At 41.9% G+C, this 21,663-nt stretch overlaps 1 protein-coding gene across 1 annotated transcript in view; it reads left to right on the top strand.

Annotated features, from left to right (window-relative positions):
* Positions 1-21,663, top strand: part of GRIN2B (glutamate ionotropic receptor NMDA type subunit 2B) — a 426,215-nt gene that overhangs the window by 362,022 nt on the left and 42,530 nt on the right. The window contains exons 5-8 of the mRNA XM_081084460.1: positions 14,403-14,605; positions 15,583-15,754; positions 16,068-16,221; positions 20,092-20,217. Coding sequence (XP_080940586.1) covers positions 14,403-14,605; positions 15,583-15,754; positions 16,068-16,221; positions 20,092-20,217 — 655 coding nt within the window. The remainder of the gene's footprint in view (positions 1-14,402; positions 14,606-15,582; positions 15,755-16,067; positions 16,222-20,091; positions 20,218-21,663) is intronic.

Genomic DNA, 21,663 nt, shown 5'->3' on the forward strand with positions numbered 1-21,663 from the left:
TTACAGATGATTCTAGTATAAATCCTGGTTGGAAAACCATTGAGGCTCTCTGGATCATTTCAGACCTGAGAGTCTATGTTTGGACCCCCACCCTAGTGGAATCTGACCTTGTATGCTGTCCCTCTACCCTCTGCCCAGCTCCCAGCCCTCAGTCCCCAGCCCTCAAGACACACTTGACTCTTTGCCCTGACCCCTCACTCACTTCTCTCTGTGCACATTGTATTCTGTTTGCTGTGTGGCACAAAGTCACTTCATACCTCATTAGCTTCCTCTGCTTCATTAGGCAGAGGACAGGTCCCAAACAACTGCAGCATACATGGAAATTCACAGATAAAAAATTACACAGCAATTTAGGAGCACTCTGAGCACCCCCAGAAAATGTTAACTGTGGAAGCTGAGAAGGTACCCATCCCTGGAGAGTCACTTTGATGCAAAGTCACACAAGAGCTGGAACAATACACGTCTCATTTAATGCTGACTCCAAGTAATTCATTCTCCTAGGCTGGCCCAACCCCATTTTGTTATGATGCCTACAGATTTTGCACATGCTTCACATCTATAGCAAGTAACTCAGGTGAAAGGGCTTGTCTATTTCCTAAATAACCTTTTATCTATTAAAAAACAGAATTAATGAGAAAATGGAGGCCGTGGTATGGACGCTTTGGCTTTCCAGAACACTTTTGCGACAGCCGTGATCAAAGTGGGAGTGAATGCGGTGGCTCTGCCAGGTGGGAATTTGAGTGTTGCTTGGGTTTTCTACTGCATTTACCTTAGTGGGTGCGCATTGATAATTTCCAAGTGTGAGTGGGCTATAATCTAACTTCACTTTCACTTTAGTGTGACTCTTCCTAACTTGAGCTAGAAACACTGGAATCTTCTTCTCCTTTTCTGGACTGCACTTGAAGCTTTCATTGGTGGATCCTTTTCAGTTCAGTTGTCATTCTCAATATGGTTTTAGTTCATCTTTTCCCCAATAAAATGGCTTTAGTTAAGTTCAGGGGCAATTTAGTGAAGGCGGGCGGGGGCGGGGGGCACTGAAGAAATTTAGCAATTTAATTCTACCATGTGTCTGAAGAGGCATCCCAGGCCGGGGACGGGTGCTTTTCTGCTAATTAATTCTCCATGTCAGGGATCTGGAAACCCGCCTTTTCGGCCTCATCTGAGTTGACTAATTAATTAAGCTGTGTTTATAAACAGACATTTTCTCCTCCAGCACTTTTTTCATCATCTGTTTCTTTAGCCACAAGCTGGTGACCCTTTTTAATGGTAAACTACCTGGCCAATAATTTTGCTCTCTTATGGCCTGAAGAGGTTCCGTTTGGAGGCCTCCCAGCATCATAAGAGAAGCTCAGGCTTTGGAGGGAGGTAGATAAGGATTTGAATCCAACTTAGCCATTTATTAATTATGTGACCTCAGGCAAATGGCATCACATCTCAAAATGTCATTCCCCATTTTCCCCAGCAGAACCTACCACTTATCCCAGTGTCTGACTCATCATCAGTATAAATACCACTAAATAAATAAATACCTCTAAACACTGGGCATTTTTTGCTGAATGGGAGCACTTATATTATCTTGCTTTTGTGCAAGGAGTAGATACTTCCCTTTTCAAGATACTTCCACATACATTACCGCATGTCACTCATGAACCCTAATGGGTAATTTTGGTACATGTTGTTACCCTTGTGATTTACAGGTAAAGAATCAGGTCCATCGAGATTAAGGGACATGGTCCCATGGCTGGTTAGAGGCAGAGCCTGACCTAGTCTTCACACTCCTGACTTAGTATTCTTGTTTTGAGACCAGAATATTCCCCTGACCTTTAATGGTGATGTAAAAATAGATTATAAACACTGAAAAAAAAGTTACACAAGATGTCCCAAGAGCACCTTATAAAAGAAAATGATAAAATATCATTGAAGCTAAAGGTGTTAAAACAACTATTAGAGAAACATGATTTGATACACAGAAACATGGTGACAGTGTCACTTCTGGCTCTTCATTCTATAGCATCCCCCTTACTGCTCCACCGGCCTTTGTTGGTTCATAGGTAAATCATTAGTATTCTGTAACCCAAACTTATTAACCAATATCAATAACATCAATACTTATATGTGGAAAGTGTGATGTACATTTGATTCTCTATAAGACTAGGAGTAGTAAAATGTGCAGACATACAATACATAGACAAGTACATTCATATATATATATCTTCCCTCTTTGCTGATAAACTCAGATTCCAAGAAGTAAAGTGATTTGTCACATCCACAGGGCTTGTCAGTGGTAGGGCCAAGGCTGCACTATAGAACCTCCTACTCTATGTTTAGCACTATTTCAACAGCATTGCAATTAAGAAGGACTTACGTCAGCACTGTACTTATTTATATTAAAGAGCTCTAAAGAACTTGGTGCTATTTTGTCTATTAATTTTATCTCTGTTTGTCTTTCTTCTTGCTTCTTATCTTCTTCATTGGTTTGGCCCAATATATGTAGCCTTTTTCCAAAGTGTATATACTTTAGTTAACCTCTGCTATGTAAAACCACCTCAAAATTTAGTGACTTGAAACCACTATCATATTGTCATTCATAATTCTTTGGGTAGGCAATGTGAATTGGGATAAGCTTGGTGGTTCTTGGATTTGTCTCACATGGGGTCACTCATCTGCTGCAGTCATCTGGTGGCTCAACCAAGGGTGGGTAATCCAAAATGGCCTCACTCCTGTGTCCAGCTGCTGGTATTGGTTATCAGCTGGGCCTCATCAGCATGTTTGCTCATCTTCAAAGAGGATGGCCAAAGTCTTTTCAGAGTTGTCAGCAGCATCCCAGGAAGGCCAGGTCCATTACATTGTCATTCATCAAGTCTCTACATATGTCACATTTTTTGCTATCCTGTTGGTCAGAACAAGTCACAAGGCCAAATCTGGAGCCACTGAAGAAGGGATTACACAAGGGCATGAATAGTGGGATATATGATTCTTTGGGTACCACTAATATAATCTACTGTCAATGGATATAAAACTAATATCTGCCTTATAAGACTTCTGATAAATTTGATAAGGTATGTGTATTGCTTAGCAGGGTTCTTGGCAAACACATAGTAAATGCTCAATAAATACTAGCTGGTATTATTAATAGAATCCCTATATATATTATTATCTGCCAAGAGCAGATTCTCCTTTTGAAACCCTAGTCACTCATTTGTTTAACATTTACTAAGTGTCCACTGTGGTACTATTATTCCCAATGCTAGTCATTGGGGATAAAAAACATGATAATAATACCCAATTCCTGCCCTTGAGGAGCTCAGAGTCTATTGGAGGAAACCACACACATAAGCAGTTAAATACAGTGTACTATGGCAGGTTCAGTGTCTGAGCTATGCACAAGGTGTTTGGAGAGTACCAAAGAAGGACACCTAACTCCTTAGCCCAGCCTGGGGGTGGGTGAGGAAAGGCTACTTGGAATAGATCTTACATGTGCTAATCTTAAAGGGTGAGTGGGTGTCATCCAGAAGAGTAGGGGTTTAAAATAGGGAATTCCAGCATGAGGTAAGGCATTCAGGGAAGAAACAGCATAGTGTGTTGTTATCAGATAAAGTCTAGGAGTCCTTAAGAGATAAGACAAAAAGAAAGTATGAAGACAAGAGGCGAGAGGAAAATAAGAGATGGAGGACTGGGGGAGAAGAAAGAGAGGGAGAGAGAAATATCAATATGAGAGAGAAACATCTATTGGTTGCCTCCTGTATGCACCCTGACTGGGGACAAAACCCAAAAACTGGGCATGTGCTCTGACCGGGAATCAAATTGGCATCGGACGATGCTCAAGCAACTGAGCCACACTGCACAGGGCAGATCTGTATTTTTAAGAGATCATTCTTGAGGCCAAGTGGAGGATGAACTGGAGAAAGATAAGACTGCAGGTGGGAAAACCAGTTAGAGAAATCCAGGCAAGAGATAGAATATCTGAGAACAAAAGCCAGCATGCGATCCTTTTCTGTCATTTCCACCCTCCAAGGCTAGGGGAAGGAATTTCAGTGAAGAATGGAATGACTTTGTAATCCTAGTTTATGACAGCATAATCTTGCATATTCCAGAAAAACTATTTGCTACATATTTAACAGGTATCCTTGTCCATAAAATTGGCATTTTCTGGCTAAGGAGGGGTGGTAGATACCAGCCAATCTTAGAATGACTGTTATTATTAGGGGTTTAGAGCACTTTTGCATGTCCTTAGCAAGGTGTGAGGAATCTATGTCATGAATTCTATGAGGTGCCTTTTTGGACACAGATCACATCTTTTATGATTTTTGTTCTTTTCTCTGTGGTCTAGTCTTTTAAAATTATGATGTATTTTCAATGACTTTGACCTCTTCTTTTTGTGCTCCCTTGTTGCCTCAGTAATTTTTATGTGTATTTTCAGTGTTTATGCCTTGTTTCTTTTCATATATATTTTCAGCCTTATGCCTTGGGTTTCCTGGGTGATCATGCTCTCAACTATGCCGTTTTGTTGTCCCTGAAAACACATTCACAATCATTCGAGTTTACATTCAGATTTGTGGTCTGGAAAACACTGTCATTATACTTACGCAATATGTTCCTTTTTCAGAATGTCTCCCATTACTTTTCTGTTTGGCCTTTGTGCCTGAACACCCTGCAATGCTAAAAACAGCTCTCCACAATCTCACCTGATGAGGTCCTGCTCCCAGCTTGGCCAGTTATTCTAGCTCCTAAAAATGTGCTTGAGAACCTGATTTTGCTTGTTGGGATGGTTGATTTACTGAATGTGCATCCATTGGCATCATTTTTCTTAGTGTCCTGAGATGTACTTGAGAGATAATAGCCTAGTGTGTTTAAGATTTATACATAGGTTCCTGAATTTTTGGAGGTAACCTTGTTTTTAAACATATTACATACCTTTAAAATGTAGAGAGGATGATGAGGAGGATGTGATGAAACTCATCAGGAGACAAAGGTCAGAGTGAGCTGGGATCAGCCCAGTTGGCATTGTTTGAGGAGCAATATGATTGTCTCTGGCTCCCAAGGGTCTTCTATGATAACGTGGTGCCTTCTAGATGGTGGCACTGCTTCCACTTCATGCTTTTCATCCTCCTGCTGCTCTGGATCCATGGATCTCTAGTGCTATGGCAGGCCCAAGGCACGTGGGGCTGCCTAAGGAGAACAGGACAGGTGGACTATTCTGGATCATTTGCTGAGAATTATTACTACTTGCCTGACACTGTCCTTATGTGTCTTATCTAATATTTGAGGCAATAAGAGGAGTGGCAGAAAGCAAAGGCTCTGATGTCACACTGCCTGGCTTCATATCACTTGCTTGACTTGGGGAGCTTCTTACATGGGGATTTTATAGGAACCTTCTGAGCTCTTAATCTTGGGAAAGGATTTGTGAAGGGATCCATGGGGGTGGAAAAGGAGGTAGAAGGCACAAAACTGAAAGGACTGTGTGAAGCTTATCCTGGCATTTTGAAACAAATTGAGTTGAAAGTTTGAGGAGTTGGAGTTTGCTCAGTATTTCCCCCTTGCCACTGGCAAACAAGAAACTATGTTTCTGGGAGGAAGTGAGGCACATAGGCATTGTACCGATGTTCTCAATGGTAGGAGTGATGATCATAACCAGGAGAGGGGAAGGAGGAGAAAAAATAGCACCAACTTGCATAAAAACAATATTTACCAGGCACAGAGATGAAATAACTCACCTGCATCACACACCTCATCAGCACCCTGCCTGCTGCTGCTACCTGCTAGCATCCCGCCAGTCTGGCTCCCACATGGACTTCAGTTGTCACTTGCCATGCAGCCTTTGGACACAGCCATCCATCATAGGTTCTGGGAGGCTAAGGTGAGGGTGTGAGGCTGTATGGCTAAGACAGGCTTTTCTCTCTCAGATCACAGTAAGCTAAGGAATAAAGGGGTCAGAAATATTCTCTTAACAACATGGTGTGAGAAAGAAACGTGGGATGGCTTTTAGAGGCAAACAGATCAGAGATAAAATCCTGGCTCTCAGCGAGCCTCCGTTTCATTTGCCTATATTGTGGGCATAACAATATCTACCTTTTGGGAAGTTAGTGACAATGAAATACCATAATCCTATGTGACATGCCTGGCCCAGAGCCTGGCCCATAATAGCTACCGCTCCTCTAATAATATCATAGGTCAGTTCATGGTGTTATCTGAAATTACTGTAACTTTTCTCTGTGCCGAGGGAATCAGCCACTTCGGTACTTGGCACCAGATCCTACTCCAACTCACCGCTTTCCCATCCCCTCACTCTGCTGAGCAGGAGATGTGGAGGGAGAAACAGTGGAGAAAAGGGATCACTCTGAGTGGGGAATGCACAGTCCCCAGGGAGCCCCAGGCTCTCTTGCAGAGGCAGGGGTCAGCCAGAGATAGCAGCTGAGGCCTGAGATGACAACCGTTGTCTTAGCATCACTGGAGAGCCACACAGGTGCCAGGCTGGCTGGCTGGGCCTCCCTTCGGCCTGTGAGCCCAGAGCCATAAGTCCCCAGCTCAGTAAGTGCAGAAGCACAAATAGGCCAAGGCAGTAGGGGATCAAATTTGAATATGGAAATTATTTTCAAAGGTTACAGAGTTAGCGATGATTAGGAGACGGAGCATCTGGCTGCTCCACTGGCCTTGTTGGATGATCGGCGTAGCAGATTGCACCATTGTACTTACACAGTCCACGTGGAACTGAGCCCGTCCATGGCCACTTACCATCCGGATGGCTGAAGAGACAGAATGACGAGAGGCAGGAAGTGAGGCCGACTTTACCTCTGTGGCCTCTTCTTGAAAGAACACTCGAGCGATGTCTAGTGGAGACTTTGTGGAGGGTATGATGTATTTTCCCCTCCAGTGACATCAGTCGATAATTACTGAGAACACACTTGTTCAAGCCCATAGAAGGGACACAAAGAGGTAAAATAATATAGTCCCTGCCCTGGAGTGCTTAAAGCCATCCAGAGACAGGATTTGTGTATTAGGTATAACTAACATTTTAGTATGAGAGCCAAAGGGAGCGCTTGACCCACATAATTATTACAGGAGAGCAAATGGAGCTTTTTTCTCTGGGCAGCAGTGACCAGGGGCGGCATCATGGAGGTGATGAGGCCTGAGAGAAACTGAGCAGAGGCCAGAGCATTTGAAAAACATGGGAGGGGCTGACAGAGGGGAGACTGTGCGCCCAGAAAGTGAAGCTGCACGTGAGAAACAGCTCTACATGCAAGTATGAACAAAGAGCAGTCTGGGAGACGGGTAGACCTTTCTTTTAAAGTGAGGTAGAAAACCAAATATTCTATATAAAAAGACATTTTACTTCACAAGAAAAGAAGTAAAAATAATATTTTGTGCATAAAAGATACAAAAAAAAATAGTCAGGAGATGAATCTCTGAGTGAAAACAATATTTCCAGCATATCTGACAGGTACAGTGTTCCTATCATGCTACACCAGGAGCTCCCTCGGAGGAGATAAGAAAGACAAACAGCTCAATAGAAAATGGGTGAGGGATGTGACTAGAGGGTAAAAGAGGAAATCTAAGTGGTGAACAGATTCGCGAAGGTGCTCCAGCTCACTGCGAGTCAAGGAGATGAAAATGAGAGCCATTACGTGCCATCTTTTATTCTCAGATTGGCATACGTTTAACAGTGGTAAACGTCTGGTGCTGGTGAGAGTGTGAGCATGTGAGCAAGGAGCCCTCTCGTGCTTTGCTGATAGGAATTTCAGTTGCTGTCCATCTTTCGTGAAGTGTTCTGGAAACATCCAGGGCATTTAAAAACGTAAATATCTTTTTCTGCTTTTTCATTATTAGGAATTGGAAATAACAAGATATGTCTTATGTACTTCAGTTAATTATTTTTGGAAATATCATAAATATTTATCAATAGGATTAGGACTAAATAAATTGAGGCACACTCATTATTATGGACTACCATGCAACTCTTAAAAAGAGTTAGATCTGCCATCTGTTGAATTGGAAGAAAGCCTATGATGTACACTTAAGTGGGAAAAGCAAGCTGCAGAGACATGTATATTACGATCTGATTTTGGGAAAACAGACATGTATATACACTTACACATTTTGTATGAATATAGAGAATCGATAGCCATACAAAGGATAGGGTGGGGGTGGATAAAAAAAAAAAAAAAGATGGAGCAAAATGAAGTTACTATCAGACCCCAACCTTTCAGAGTCCTCAGAGCTAAGTTGCGCAGCTTTGAGGGAGGAGAGATGGGAGCGCCCCCTCTCCTGCGATCTCTGCTGTTCGGAGTCTCAGGCCTGTGCTGGGGAAGGACCAACACATGCCAGCCAGAGTTAGCAGCTTTGAGATGAAGGGGATGCAGACTCCAGATGCCTGCAGAGACTGCCTGTCCCCTCCGTTTGCCCCGGGAAATGGCACATAGTTTGAAATTTTGCATTTTAAAAGCCAGATGAATGCTTAAAACAAGCGGCAAGTGTTTAGTGTTGGATCTCAGATGTCATCTCAAGCAAGAAACAGAAATGCTTTGATTTTTGAAAATAACCTTTGATGCCTAAAAAGGCTCTCATAAATGCTTTCGTTCCAGGATCTCAAACCATGACTTCCTGTGCAGACCAGAGAGGCAGCCCGGGGAGACAGGCACCCTTTGCTCTCTGGGCAGGGACTGCATTGGCATTCACAGCACCCTTGCCCTGCTGGGATCCCCTCTCTCTCCTTGGTGATGAGAGGGTCATGGGAGGGACGGACAAACACGGGGCTTTCAGCAGGCATCCTGTCCCTGTGGTCTTTTCTTATGGGTGGCCTTGTCCGGGTGCTAATTGGTGCCAAATTCACTGCCAGTAATGGAGGAAATCTGTTAGGAGAAGGGAGATTTTGGAGTCTAAAATCAGCACAGATTGGTTCTCTAGGATTTTCATAAGAGAAGGCTTCTGGAATGATGTGCTGTGGGTTTGTGAGGTAGACTTCCTTCCAAGGAGAAATTCCCGGCCGAGCAGGTGCTCAGCTTGTACTGACAGAAGCAAACCAGAAACCCTAAAATGACTCCATGTTTTTCTGAGAAAACTAATCAGCGATATTTTTGTTTCTCTTGAGAAAGATGATTTTGGTCCCCAAGAGATCTTTTTAAATGTTAGTGTGGCTGAGAACTGCATTTTTATAGACAGATGTTGCTGTTAAATGTGCTTGTGGTAATGATGTTTGTTTAGTGCTTATCTCTAAGGAATTCAGGGCACTTTACAGCCACTTTCTTCATTATTTCTTAAGGTTTATCTTTTTCCCGATCATATTTTAATTGTGACTATAACTTCTTCATTCAGTTTTTCTCATTGGATTTTCTCTGAAAGATCTCCCATTAACCTCATTTCCTACTACTCTCTGAATTTCCAGTATCATATACTCACACCAGTTCAGACATCCTAGAAAAACATCAAGATTTTTTATTTTAGTGCCTCAGGCTTCTCTTTTTCTATTTACTATTCCTTGTCACTCTTAAAAACTTTCCCATCTATAATATTTTCACTTTACTTCCTCCTTAAAAGAAGAATTGCTTAAAACACACCTTATTCTTCTACATAAACAGTCCCTATTTTATTGTAGTTATTCTCTTATTTCTATCTTATTAAATAAAAAAAGATAAAGTTTAGCTCATTTGAAGTAGCTAAACATGTTCTTTAATGTGAGCACTGTGTATTGGCATTGTGAATCTGATATTCCTAGCAGATTATTTTTCCAAACTGTTTTCTCCTTTTAGTCCTCAAAGGATTTGTTAACTTGCCTTCTCACTGCAAAAATCCATGAAGAAAAAACAACAGAAGAATAATGACTTTATGACAAGTTAGTCTTTCGTATAAACAAACAGATACTCCCCTTCCTTCAGGAATTAACCATCATGAACACCTTTCTTTTTACTGGGGCCTAATCAGAGGGAAGTAGAGTAGAGAGCCTCTGTCCTAAAGAGATCCTGGGATCACGAGAGTGTGTGGGAGACACCTTAGAAATCACTCCCGATTTGACAGGTGTCGAAACAGAGCTCACAGAGTGTTAGAAATGTGTCCATAATCACAGAAACATTGAGGGCATGTTTACAATTTAGTTTAGGAGACAAGACACCTGAAATTTAAAGTCACCAAATAAAGTATGAAATAGCATGAAATAATCAATGATGTGGTTGCTCTGGATAGAGGTGAGCTGGTGAATGTTTAACAATTGGAGGCAGGGGTGGAGAGAGGAAGCCCTGATTTGTTCTGTTTCCAATTTCAGGTTGCCCAGGGCCAATTTGAAACTACCCACCAGACAGCAACAAGTTGGGAAGAGATGAGTGCAATTCAGTTGGTTCTTGAGAGTGATAGATAACGCCTGGCTAGCGTGATCAGGCCTTTAAAGAGGAGGAGAACTGGGCTAGACCGTTCCTCCTCACACGATGTATCTTTCAGCTAGGAAGGACTATCCCTAGTCTCTCCAGCAAGCAGCTGTAGGAAAGCAACCCTGGCTCTTGCCTTGGTCTCAGTGGATAAAGTGATAGCTCTTCACCCGATGAGCCATCGCTTACATTTCAAGGCCCAGCTCAAAGATAAGGATCTTTACCAAGCTTATCTCTGACCCTTTCTGTCATAATCATTTCTACTCTGAATCTTTTATTAGAGCAATTACCAAAACCTAACTTGATAATATTGTCCATGGATGGTATATTTCCCCACTAGACTGTCCTTGGAGGACAGGGACTGTCTTACTCTTTCATTGCCGGAGAAGCAGTACTGTGTGGTGTGGGTCAGATCCCAAGCTCTGGAGCCAGCCTGTTCAGCTTCAAATCCTGACACTGCACTCACACCTTGAAACTGTGAGCAAGTCATCAACACCCTCTGTTCTCATCTGTAAAAATTAGAAATTAGGCAGTAATCTCCATCTGACAAGTATGCTATGATGATTAAGGAGATTACTAGGTGCATTCAGTGCCTAGCACATACTAAACCTTCAATTAATGTTGCCTGGTATTGTTATCTCTAGCATATTACCCAGTGTGTGGCACAGAATTGGTGTGTAGTTGTTGGTGGTTGACTTTCATTAAAGTGAAGCAAGGATGTGATCCAGCTAGTTTGACAGGAAGTTGGGAGAGAGTGTGCTAGAGGGGACTAGATGAACAGATTATTGTTGGGTAAACGAAAATGATATTGTAAACAAGAATCAGCTGATCATAGAATTTTAAGATCAGAACCTAGTTTTCCAGCTGTGGCATGATGAACACTGAGCAGAGTGGGATCCTCTAAGCCAGTGGTTCTCAGCCTTGGCTGCACATTAGAGTCACCTGGGAATCTTTTTAAAATCCTGATTTCTGGGCCTCATCCTCCGGAAATTCTGTTTCTTTGTTATGGGGTGAGGCCACAACATTAGTAACAAAGAAACAGAATTTCCGGAGGATGAGGCCCAGAAATCAGGATTTAAAAAAGATTCCCAGGTGATTCTAATGTGCAGCCAAGGCTGAGAACCACTGCTCTGTGCCCTCCCCTCATCCCATGTACTTGATATTCTGTCTATAAACATATCATTTGTTACTGCATAGCTTATATAGTTTGCTGTAAACTTCAGTATCTCATTTTCAATACTGTGCAGTTGCTTTTAAAAAATCTAAATGCTAGACTTTAAGTATAAATACTGCTAGATTTCATTCCATTTGTTTCACTCCATTATTCCAATTAAGTCACATTGCTTCCAACATTAATTCTCCAATACAGGGTATCATCTATCCTGTCTAGCTCTGTATCTACAGTGTTATGGCTACCTTATGACTTCTATTTTGTTTTTTGAATCTCTGTACATTCCACTTCTAAGAACAGAGCTCTCTGACATGTCACTAGAGATCTCTTTAAATGTTGGCACTGATTCATTAAAATATATATTTATATATATACATATATATATATATATTAAAATATATATATTCATTAAAATATATATTCATTAAAATATATATATGGATTTTACATTGCTTTCAAATCTAGCAAAGTATTTAATAATCTATATTATATTTCATCTCGTTTATAAGGGTCCCATGAAAAAGTTTACCAGAATGCTACGTCCGCAGCATTTTTTGAGTCACAGATATAGGGAATCTATCGGAAAAGAACATGCAGCTAGCTTATTGAAGCCTGTTCCTGATTTACCCATGTTAGCTCCCAATACCAACAACTGCCTTTTCCAACAGGAACAAAGGATTCATGTTTCAAAACAGTGAAGTTAACCTTATCAAGGTAGATTAGGCCTTAATGCACATACCTGGATAAGAAGTGTGGACACAGTCCTGAGGGTGATGGGAAGTTGTTGAAGTTTTTGAGTAGGTGTCCTATGATGAAGTGATGTTTAAGAAGAGCCATCCGGCAGCAGTGTCCACAATGGACACCAGGAGGAGCTTTATGCGATGTTTGAAGTTGCCTTCAATAATCCCAGATTGAGCTGCTGGGCTACTGGGCTAGTAGCAATAAGGATGGAAGAGAATAAAAATGGATTTAAAAGGGAAAAAATGCTAAGGGATTATTGGAGGAGAAAGTTAGCAGTAGAAAAAAAATGACAGAAAAATAGGTATTTTAGAACTTCCCAATCTTTTTCACGTCATTGAATGTGCAGAAAATAATATCAGAGTGGCCACTGGGGTAAATAGGGCTGGTTGGAGGTGACCCAACATCATGGGTCTAAAGGGCAGGGTCTTCTCTCCTTCAAGTTCCCACCCCCCAACCACAGGCAGAAGACATTGATATCTTCACATGGCTTAGAAGCTATTTGGACATTTCTGCTTTAGAAATAAGTAGTCTTAGCAATATGAGGGCAAACAGACTTTCATTGAAATGAGGACCAATAGTACCAATAAGACTAAAAAATATACAAGAAAGCAAACCCTTGGTTCTGCCTAATTCTGAACCCAGAAGTGACATAAGGCTAACACAATTGGGAGAAAACTAACCAGCAGTAGGGTTCATTCCAAACAAGATGGCCCAGGACAACAAGCCGTTGCCTGTGTAACAGTGACACAATTAGACAAGGGCAATGGCTGTGTAGGCCTAATTGTGCCTGGAAGTGGGCAGCACCTTCTAGACAGGTTGGAGGGGAGTACAAACCACACCTAGGGAGGCACTAGGTAAAACCAAAGTGTAGAGCAAGCAGAAACAAAGGAGAGGATTTGGGTTTTGTATAAATATGGACATTTAAATCCATTAATCTAAGCCTGCTTGAAATTCATGAAGCTCTGCCCAATTTTTTGCTCCTTATTGATTTAATGCATCTTATTGTGTTAATACATTAAGTAGTTTTGTAGTCCTAGTGCTTTACCTGTGCAGCTAATTTGCATTGTGGTATGGAGGAAATTATAGCTTGGGAAAATGCAAGAGCTTGCAATCCATAATTCCATGTAATAATCTAAGATTTTTAGTTATAGAAAATTAAAAGGTGTTCCCTCTTTCTTCAATACACTTAATGACAGAGTGAGAACAAAAACCCACCAACACAGTCATGCAGATTCTATTATGAAAACAGGAAAGAATGGCTCTTCTAAAAGATAATGGAACCCACACCTTTCTCCTGATGATTGGCAGCAAGTCCACCAAGAGCATGATTCCAGGGGGCACCCACATTTCACATTGGAGTATGTGTGAATGGTGCTCCCTGAAGTTGGGTACACAGCCTGTGTGGCCATCTGTGGCAGCTCACAGAGGGGCCTATATGATTCATGCTGGGGCTTTCACCCAGCCCGGCAGGTGCATATCTGCATTGGCCTGTGGCATTCATCACCAGCCTAGCCACACTCCCTTCCCAGCCAAGCTGAGTCAGTATTCTTTAATCCTGACTTATCATTTTGTATCAGTTCAGATCTATTCAGTTCCCTCATGGCTTCCCACTGGACCTCTGTTACAAGCCAAAACACATCCTCTGGCTCATTTGTTTCAGTCATTCTGTTGACCTTTTCAAAGCGATTTGCTGCTCTCACTATCATGCGCATTGCCATAGTTAAATAGAAAAAAACAATAGTCACATAAGCAGGAAACTGGCATCTTCCCAGCACTTGGTGCAGGCTTCAGTTTTAGCACTTACCCCTACAGCACCATAAACATTTATTTACATTTCTGACTCCTTCACTCAGTGTGAGGTGAATGAAAGGCAGAATGATGCTCCTTTGAGCCACAGTTCTTAGTGGGTGTCAGCACATAGTAGGTCCTCTAGTAATGTTTGGTAAGTAGATGAGTAAATGAATAGATTACCTTTCTTAGATTTGGACACAGTAGTCTCATTTTGAGCATATGGCTTAAAGATGATTCTTCTCTCTATTATGTACAATGGCCTTTGTTTAAATCTTCCTGGGTGAGGCTAGGAGACATTGCTATGTCTCCACCAATGGTTTCTGGGTCTTTTGTTTATCCCTGTGCAGGTGGGGAAGTGGAAAGACAAGTCCCTGCAGATGAAGTACTATTTGTGGCCCCGAATGTGTCCTGAGACAGAAGAGCAGGAGGATGACCATCTGAGCATCGTAACGCTGGAGGAGGCTCCGTTTGTTATTGTGGAGAGTGTGGACCCTCTGAGTGGAACCTGCATGAGGAACACAGTCCCCTGCCAAAAACGCATCGTCTCCGAGTACGGCACCTTCCCCAGTGGCTTCAGATGGCATGGGATAGTCAGATTTGACCCAGCTGTTGGCACTTGGCCTGCCTGGGACTTGAAGCATAGAATGAATTGAGCACCATGCCTGATTTACATTTACCATTGAGCAATGGGATTATTGGTAGCCCTGTGGTCTGATGTCTGGTTCTGTCCAGATCATGACCTGGGAGAATTTCTGCCAGCTATACTAATGTTTTTTTTTGGCCTTGTCTGATCTCAGTGACTAGAATCTCCAGTTTGTGGAGATTCAAGTTTACATTGATGATGAAATATATTTGGGGGAGCCAACAAGTCCTAAAATTTTGAGATTTAGAAACATTTTAGAAATCAGGATAATGGTTCCCTTTGGTGATGGTGGGAAGTGCCTGAAAGGGAGAATAAGAGGCCTCTAAGAGAGCAGACAGACAGCTCTGGTGGTGATAAGGATGGGGGGAGATAATGGGATTTAGCAATAAAGAAAAAAAAGAGAAAGAACTCATGAACACGGACAACAGTGTGGTGATTGTAGGGGGAGAAGGGGTTGGGTTCAGGTGAAAGAGGATGTAGGGGGAATAAATGGTGATTGGGGTGGGGGAGAAAATAAAAATATAACTCCCAAAATAAAAGAGGCCTCTAAGGTGCTGGCAGCTTCTCTGTATCTGGATTTGGGTGCTGGTTAAATTGGTGCATTTATTGTGTGAAAATTCATCCAACTGAACCCTTAGGACAGGTGCACTTTCCTGATGTATATTATACTTCAAAGGAGCATTAAAAATTGTCAGAAAATCTAGTTTGCTGCCTTGAGTTAATGAGCGAATTGCAGCTCTGTGGTCTGATTTATTCCCTCGTTTAGGCCTGATGTAAATTGTGCTGAGCTATGAACGGGGTTGGGGTTGTAATGGCAAAGGGTAATATTTTGCTTCTTACATAAAGCCTTGTTTTTGTGTTGCTTTGTTTCTTTAACTGCTTAGGAATAAAACAGATGAGGAGCCAGGTTACATCAAAAAATGCTGCAAGGGCTTCTGTATTGACATCCTTAAGAAAATTTCCAAATCTGTGAAGTTCACCTATGACCTTTACCTGGTCACCAATGGCAAGCATGGGAAGAAAATCAATGGAACCTGGAATGGTATGATTGGAGAGGTGAGTATCAGGAATCAAGGGTCATTTCCAGATCATGACCTGGGAAAATTTCAGCTAACTGTACTAATGTTTCTTTGGCCTTGCCTGATCTCAATGACTAGGACCTCCAGTTGATGGAGATTCAGTTTACACTGTTTCATTTAGATATCAAAAACACTCATTTTACAAATCTTAGAAAATATAAACTAGTAAATAGAGTATATACTCTTCCCACTGCACAAAGAAAACCACTATGGGCGATGAGTTATTTCCCGTGTGAAGGTCCCTCCCCTTCCTGAATGTTCTAATTGGAGCATTGGGTCTTTCTTCCCAGGTGGTCATGAAGAGGGCCTACATGGCGGTGGGGTCACTCACCATCAACGAGGAGCGATCCGAGGTGGTCGACTTCTCTGTGCCCTTCATAGAGACCGGCATCAGTGTCATGGTGTCACGCAGCAATGGGACTGTCTCACCGTCTGCCTTCTTAGGTAGGTGATGAGCTTGCTGATGTGAAGGAAATAGACACAAGGGCAGGTAGATGGAATGAGGCACAGTGAAGGGCAGGTGGCCAGGCTCTTTCAGCCAGGAGGTGGTTTGCTGGAAGCTTAGCTCAGCCAGGATTTCATTTTGGGGGGTTTCAAAATTGATTATTCTCTAACATGAAAACTGAAGAACACTACCCCCCCCCAAAAAAATAGAAAGGGTTATAAGATAACAGTGCTGGAGTGGTAATCAAGGGTCCTACTTTAGTCCCATTCCTGCTTCCTGATCATCATTTGACTTTGAGCAAATTTTCTTTATCCTCGGACTCAGCTTCCTCAACCATAGAAGACATTTCAACTAGCAGATCCTTGAAGCTGCTTCCTGCTTTAATAATTTCTAATTGTGAATATCATTGAAATACATATAATTTCTAAAAATATATTGAGAGAGAGAGAGAGAGATTTGTTGTTCCACTTATTTATGCATTCATTGGTGGTTCTTGTATGTGCCCTGATTGGGGATTGAACAGCAACCTTGCCATATCAGGATGATGCTCTAACCAACTGAGCTACCCAGCAGGATGAAATACCAATGATTCTAAATTTTCTTCAAGAATTGAGCTCAGTGCTACCTAAAAAGGTTTTCTGTTTCCACATGAATTTTCTGAGGCTTTGTCATATAAAGCTGATCTGATTCTCCTCCCCATCTCACTCCAAGCTTCCTCATAGCATTCAGTGCTTCCCCACTCTCCAGCATCACTTAGGTGTTAAATGTTTTAGATATAAGACGAGGTAAGACCAGGGTTTCAATTAAATGAACTCTCTTATGAGCTCATACCCTATATTTTTGGCAAGAGCTGTGAGAACAAGGGGTTGAAAAATAATGTGTCACCTTGAAAACAGAACACTGGGATAGGAGACAGGAAGCCTAGTTTGGATATAAGATGTAAGCCCTTGGACAAGTCACAGTCTCTCTAATGGACAGCAACTTTTTTTTTATGAGGATGTTGGAATAAACCATGACTAATATTTCCTTAGGCTCTATGGGGGAGGGGTGGTATTCAATTAAGGCACTGCAAAGTGGTGTTAGAGGTTCTATACTTTTCTCTAAATTACTCAAGTTTCCCAGCCAACCTTCTTACTCGCAGTCAAGCCAATTCTGGCTCTTCCAATTTTATATGAAATGTTATTAGATAGCACACACTGTATGTATGCATTAATCCTCATAGTAGCTTTGTGTATTTTATTTGCTTTTTCCTTTACAAGGATAATTTGAACATTAAGATATACAAACAAAACTACAGTTTAGGCCCAGCCGGCATAGCTCAGTGGTTGAGTGTTGACTTGTGAATTAGGAGGTCAAGGTTCAGTTCCCAGTCAGGCCATATGCTCAGGTTGTGGGCTCTATCCCCAGTGTGGGGCATGCAGAAGGCAGCCGATCAATGATTCTCTCTCATCATTGATGTTTCTATCTCTTTGTCCCTCTCCTTTCCTCTCTGAAATCAATAAAAACAAACAAACACACACACAAAAAAACACCACATTCTAATTCTAACCCTGTCAGCATAGAACTAACCTTAATTAGCTTCTAAACTAGAAGAGCCAGTGATACATTGGGATAGCCCTAGAATGACATAGGAATGCCACGCAGGGTGTGTGTGTGTGTGTGTGTGTGTGTGTGTGTGTGTGTGTAGCAGCAAGTTAATTGCAGCGGTGAGAGAAGCCAATATTTATTGAACACCTACTATGTGATATGACAGGAATTATTGTACAAATTGTGACTATATTATCTCATTGATACTATCATTATACCCATTTTTGGGCTTAAGAACTGAGTCTCAGGTTAAGCAATTTTCCAAGAGTCTCTCAGCTAGTAATGGGCAGGTCCAGATACGGCTGCCTTCAGAGCCTGTGTTCTAACACACAGTTTGAGCTCTAAAATGTGGTGGTCTGCCCTAACCAGTTTGGCTCAGTGGATAGAGTGTCACCCTGTGGACTGAAAGGTCCCAGGTTCCATTCTGGTCAAGGGCATGTACCTTGGTTGCGGGCACATCCCCAGTGGGGGGTGTGCAGGAGGCAGCTGATTGATATTTCTCTCTCATCGATGTTTTTAACTCTCTATTCCTCTCCCTTCTTCTCTGTAAAAAAAATCAATAAACTGTATTTAAAAAATAAAATGTGGTGGCCAGAGACTAAGATGTGAGCTAATACAATGGGAAAGCACAGACCTTTGCCCTCACTGACCTCACTTCATAAACTGGTCCTGAGAGGACCATGACCTCTGAATCTAGTTCACTGCTCTGTAAAATGAATATGGTAAACCCAAAATGAAAGAGTCATTATAAGGACTGGATAAAGTATGTGGAGAAATCACTTTCTAAATTGTAAAGACCAATACAAATATGATTGTTGTTTTATACAGAAAATTTCCCTAAGCTTAATGGGGAGGGGCGGGGCGGGGGGGGGGGGCAGAGAAAGCATAGAGAAAGTACTTTTTACTCAGTTATTCCCTAACTTTAAACAAAAGTGAAATCAGGGTAGTATTGCAATCAATTGGAACCAATGGGGAGAGATGTTCTCTACTCCACTGCTTAGAGGCTTTGAATTGTACCTTCTACCTCCATCTCTGGCTGCCACAAAAAGGTTTTGCATTTCATAGCTGGCATCCCCCTTATAAAAGTCCTTTTCAAATTGATTAAGTGGCCAGGCTTTTATAATTCCCTTGAGAGTTCACAAGTAAAGGTTTCAAGTAAGAAAATATTTTCTAATTTCCAGCCATTTTTCCCTTTTTTTAACTTCATCTTTATTAATGATTTGGAAGATGGAGAAAGCAGCATATTAATTCACATAGTTATGAGTTTACAATGTGATGTGTTAGCTAAAAAGGCCAGAACTATTTTGAGACACAATTGAGGGAGCAGTGTATCATGGGACCAAAGAGTGTCCCTTCTTATAGGCCTTCAGAGAGACGGTTACTGGAAGGTAGTATTCAATTTCTAGACACCTGTAAGCCAGAAAGATATAATACAACTGGAAGAAACTCAGCAAAAGCGATTAAAGAAAGTGTAGTGGATCATTATTGCCCTCTTGCCTGACCTTGTCCCATCAACTCTGTGACCTGATGCTAGAGCCTGGCTTGTAGTTGTCTGCTTAATTATAGATGAAGCATGTTCCTTGTCATCTGCTAAATTCCCACTGTTGTAGATACTGCTATTCAATGTGGATGTGTTTTTTAACACTGACTTATATTCTCACACCCTAATGATGTCTAATAAAATATATACATCAAATTGGGTTAAAAAATGTAAGTCTATGAAAGTTTAAGGGAAGTGGGGGAAGGGAGCTATTTGTTGTATGTAATTATTATAGAATCAGTTCAAGCCTGAAATAGTAGCTAAGTCTGTTGAGAATGAATTTGGCTCTTAGGCTTGCGAGCATTGGTGAAGACTTTTCCTAGGTCTCTACTGTGTGGTGTGGCCATGTAGATGACACCATAAACCAAGAATCAGTCCAATATGATCCATTTACTCCATATCTGGTATGTCTTCCAGTTGTACCATTTACTGAAAGACCCGCATACTGGTCCAGTGCAGAAACTATCTCTGTAGTCTCAAAATTTCATAGGCAAGATGCTGTCCTTTTTATGTACTTGAAAGAAAATAAACCTTGACTTGCCCATCAAATAAATGGAGATGCTCAGGCATAGCCTCTTACTTCTTCCCAGTCCAGGCCTTGGTTGTCTGAAGGGATGTACACACCTCTCGTTTGTTTTCCCCCAAAAGTGAATGTTGGATAAGTGAATAAATAGGTAAATTAATTAGAATCTCTTTGTTCTCTGTTTTAACCATCAGCACTGATTTTTCCTTCCTTCCCCAGAGCCCTTCAGCGCTGACGTCTGGGTGATGATGTTTGTGATGCTGCTCATTGTCTCAGCTGTGGCTGTCTTTGTCTTTGAGTACTTCAGCCCTGTGGGTTATAACAGGTGCCTCGCTGATGGTAGAGGTAAGTCCATTAAAACCGCTGCATTTCTGCATTTTTCTAGCTCTCAATTTCGAACCTCTGAACCCTTCATTTGCTTTCTTCTCCTTAACTTACCCATTTCTGAAAATGAACCCTCAGCTTTCTATGTCACCAGCTTGAAGACTCATTAGAAATAACCCAATTAAGATGTTAGTTTGAATCTATATGTCCCCACCCTGGCTCAAGTCTGATCCCAAACCCAGTCCCACCCGTAAGGGAAATGAGAGGAAAGCTGGCAGGAGATACTTGTAGCATAGCCATATAAGAGGAAGCTATTTTGATAACCTTAGGCTAAGAGCAGGCTATGAGAGTAGTTGTGGCTGAAAGAGTTCCCCATAGCCAAAGGACCGCCACTGAGGTACAACATCTCCAAAGCACGTGTCCTGCTCTATCCCTTTGCCAGGAAGTATAAGAGTTGGATATTTGAAATACAATGGCCAGGAGATTACAGTTCTCACCCACAGCTACTACTGGGGGAAGTCCAGTTTCCTGGCTAGGTAAGTCCAGAGATGTGAGGGCTGCCTTTGTGTTTGAAGCATTTAGGAAGGGGGAGATGGGGTCCTTATAAATAGCTCTTCTAAAAGTTTCTGACACTCTAGGGTTAGAAAATATTACACCTTTTCTGAGAGTTTTATCCTGAAGTTAGACCTTCAAGATGAAAGATTCTTAGGTTCTTAACCCTGGATATACATAAAAATTATCTGTGGGACACTTAAAAAACAAAGGTGCGTGACCTCATTTTCGAATATTCTGATTCACTAAGTCCCGAGTGGGGCTTGGACCATTGCATGTTTCAAAATAGTGGTTCTTTACCTTGGTTGCATATTAGAATAATAATCCCAGACCATACCAGTTAAATAAGAATCTCTGGAGATGGGTGCTAGGCTGCTGTATTCTGAAATAGCTGCCTAGTGCTTCTGTTGACTTCACAGTCCGTGCTGTCACCCACGACTGCACTGAAGTATTTCCAGGTGCCGACCTACCTTCTTTTTTTTTTTAATATATTTTATTGGTTTTTTAGAGAGGAAGGGAGAGGGATAGAGGGTTAGAAACATCGATGAGAGAGAAACATCGATCAGCTGCTTCCTGCACATCTCCTACTGGGGATGTGCCTGCAACCCAGGTACATGCCCTTGACCGGAATTAAACCTGGGACCTTTCAGTCCGCAGGCCGACGCTCTATCCACTGAGCCAAACCGGTTTCGGTTCGACCTACCTTCTTATCTGTTGTGTGAACTCTGGGTGGAAGTTTGGCTGCCTCCACAGCATGGTACAGTCCGGGCTTTCCATCTCTGCCAGAGGGTCATCCAGAAGCTTGACCTGCTCCCCATCCCAATGGGCATTGCTAACAAGTGAAACATCTGAGAAGCACATGACTACATACATAGGTTGACCATGTCAAGAGCTTAAGTTGGTGTGCCTCCTCCC

The sequence above is a fragment of the Myotis nattereri genome, assembly GCF_964212035.1.
Source record: "Myotis nattereri genome assembly, chromosome: 2".
NCBI lineage: Eukaryota > Metazoa > Chordata > Mammalia > Chiroptera > Vespertilionidae > Myotis > Myotis nattereri.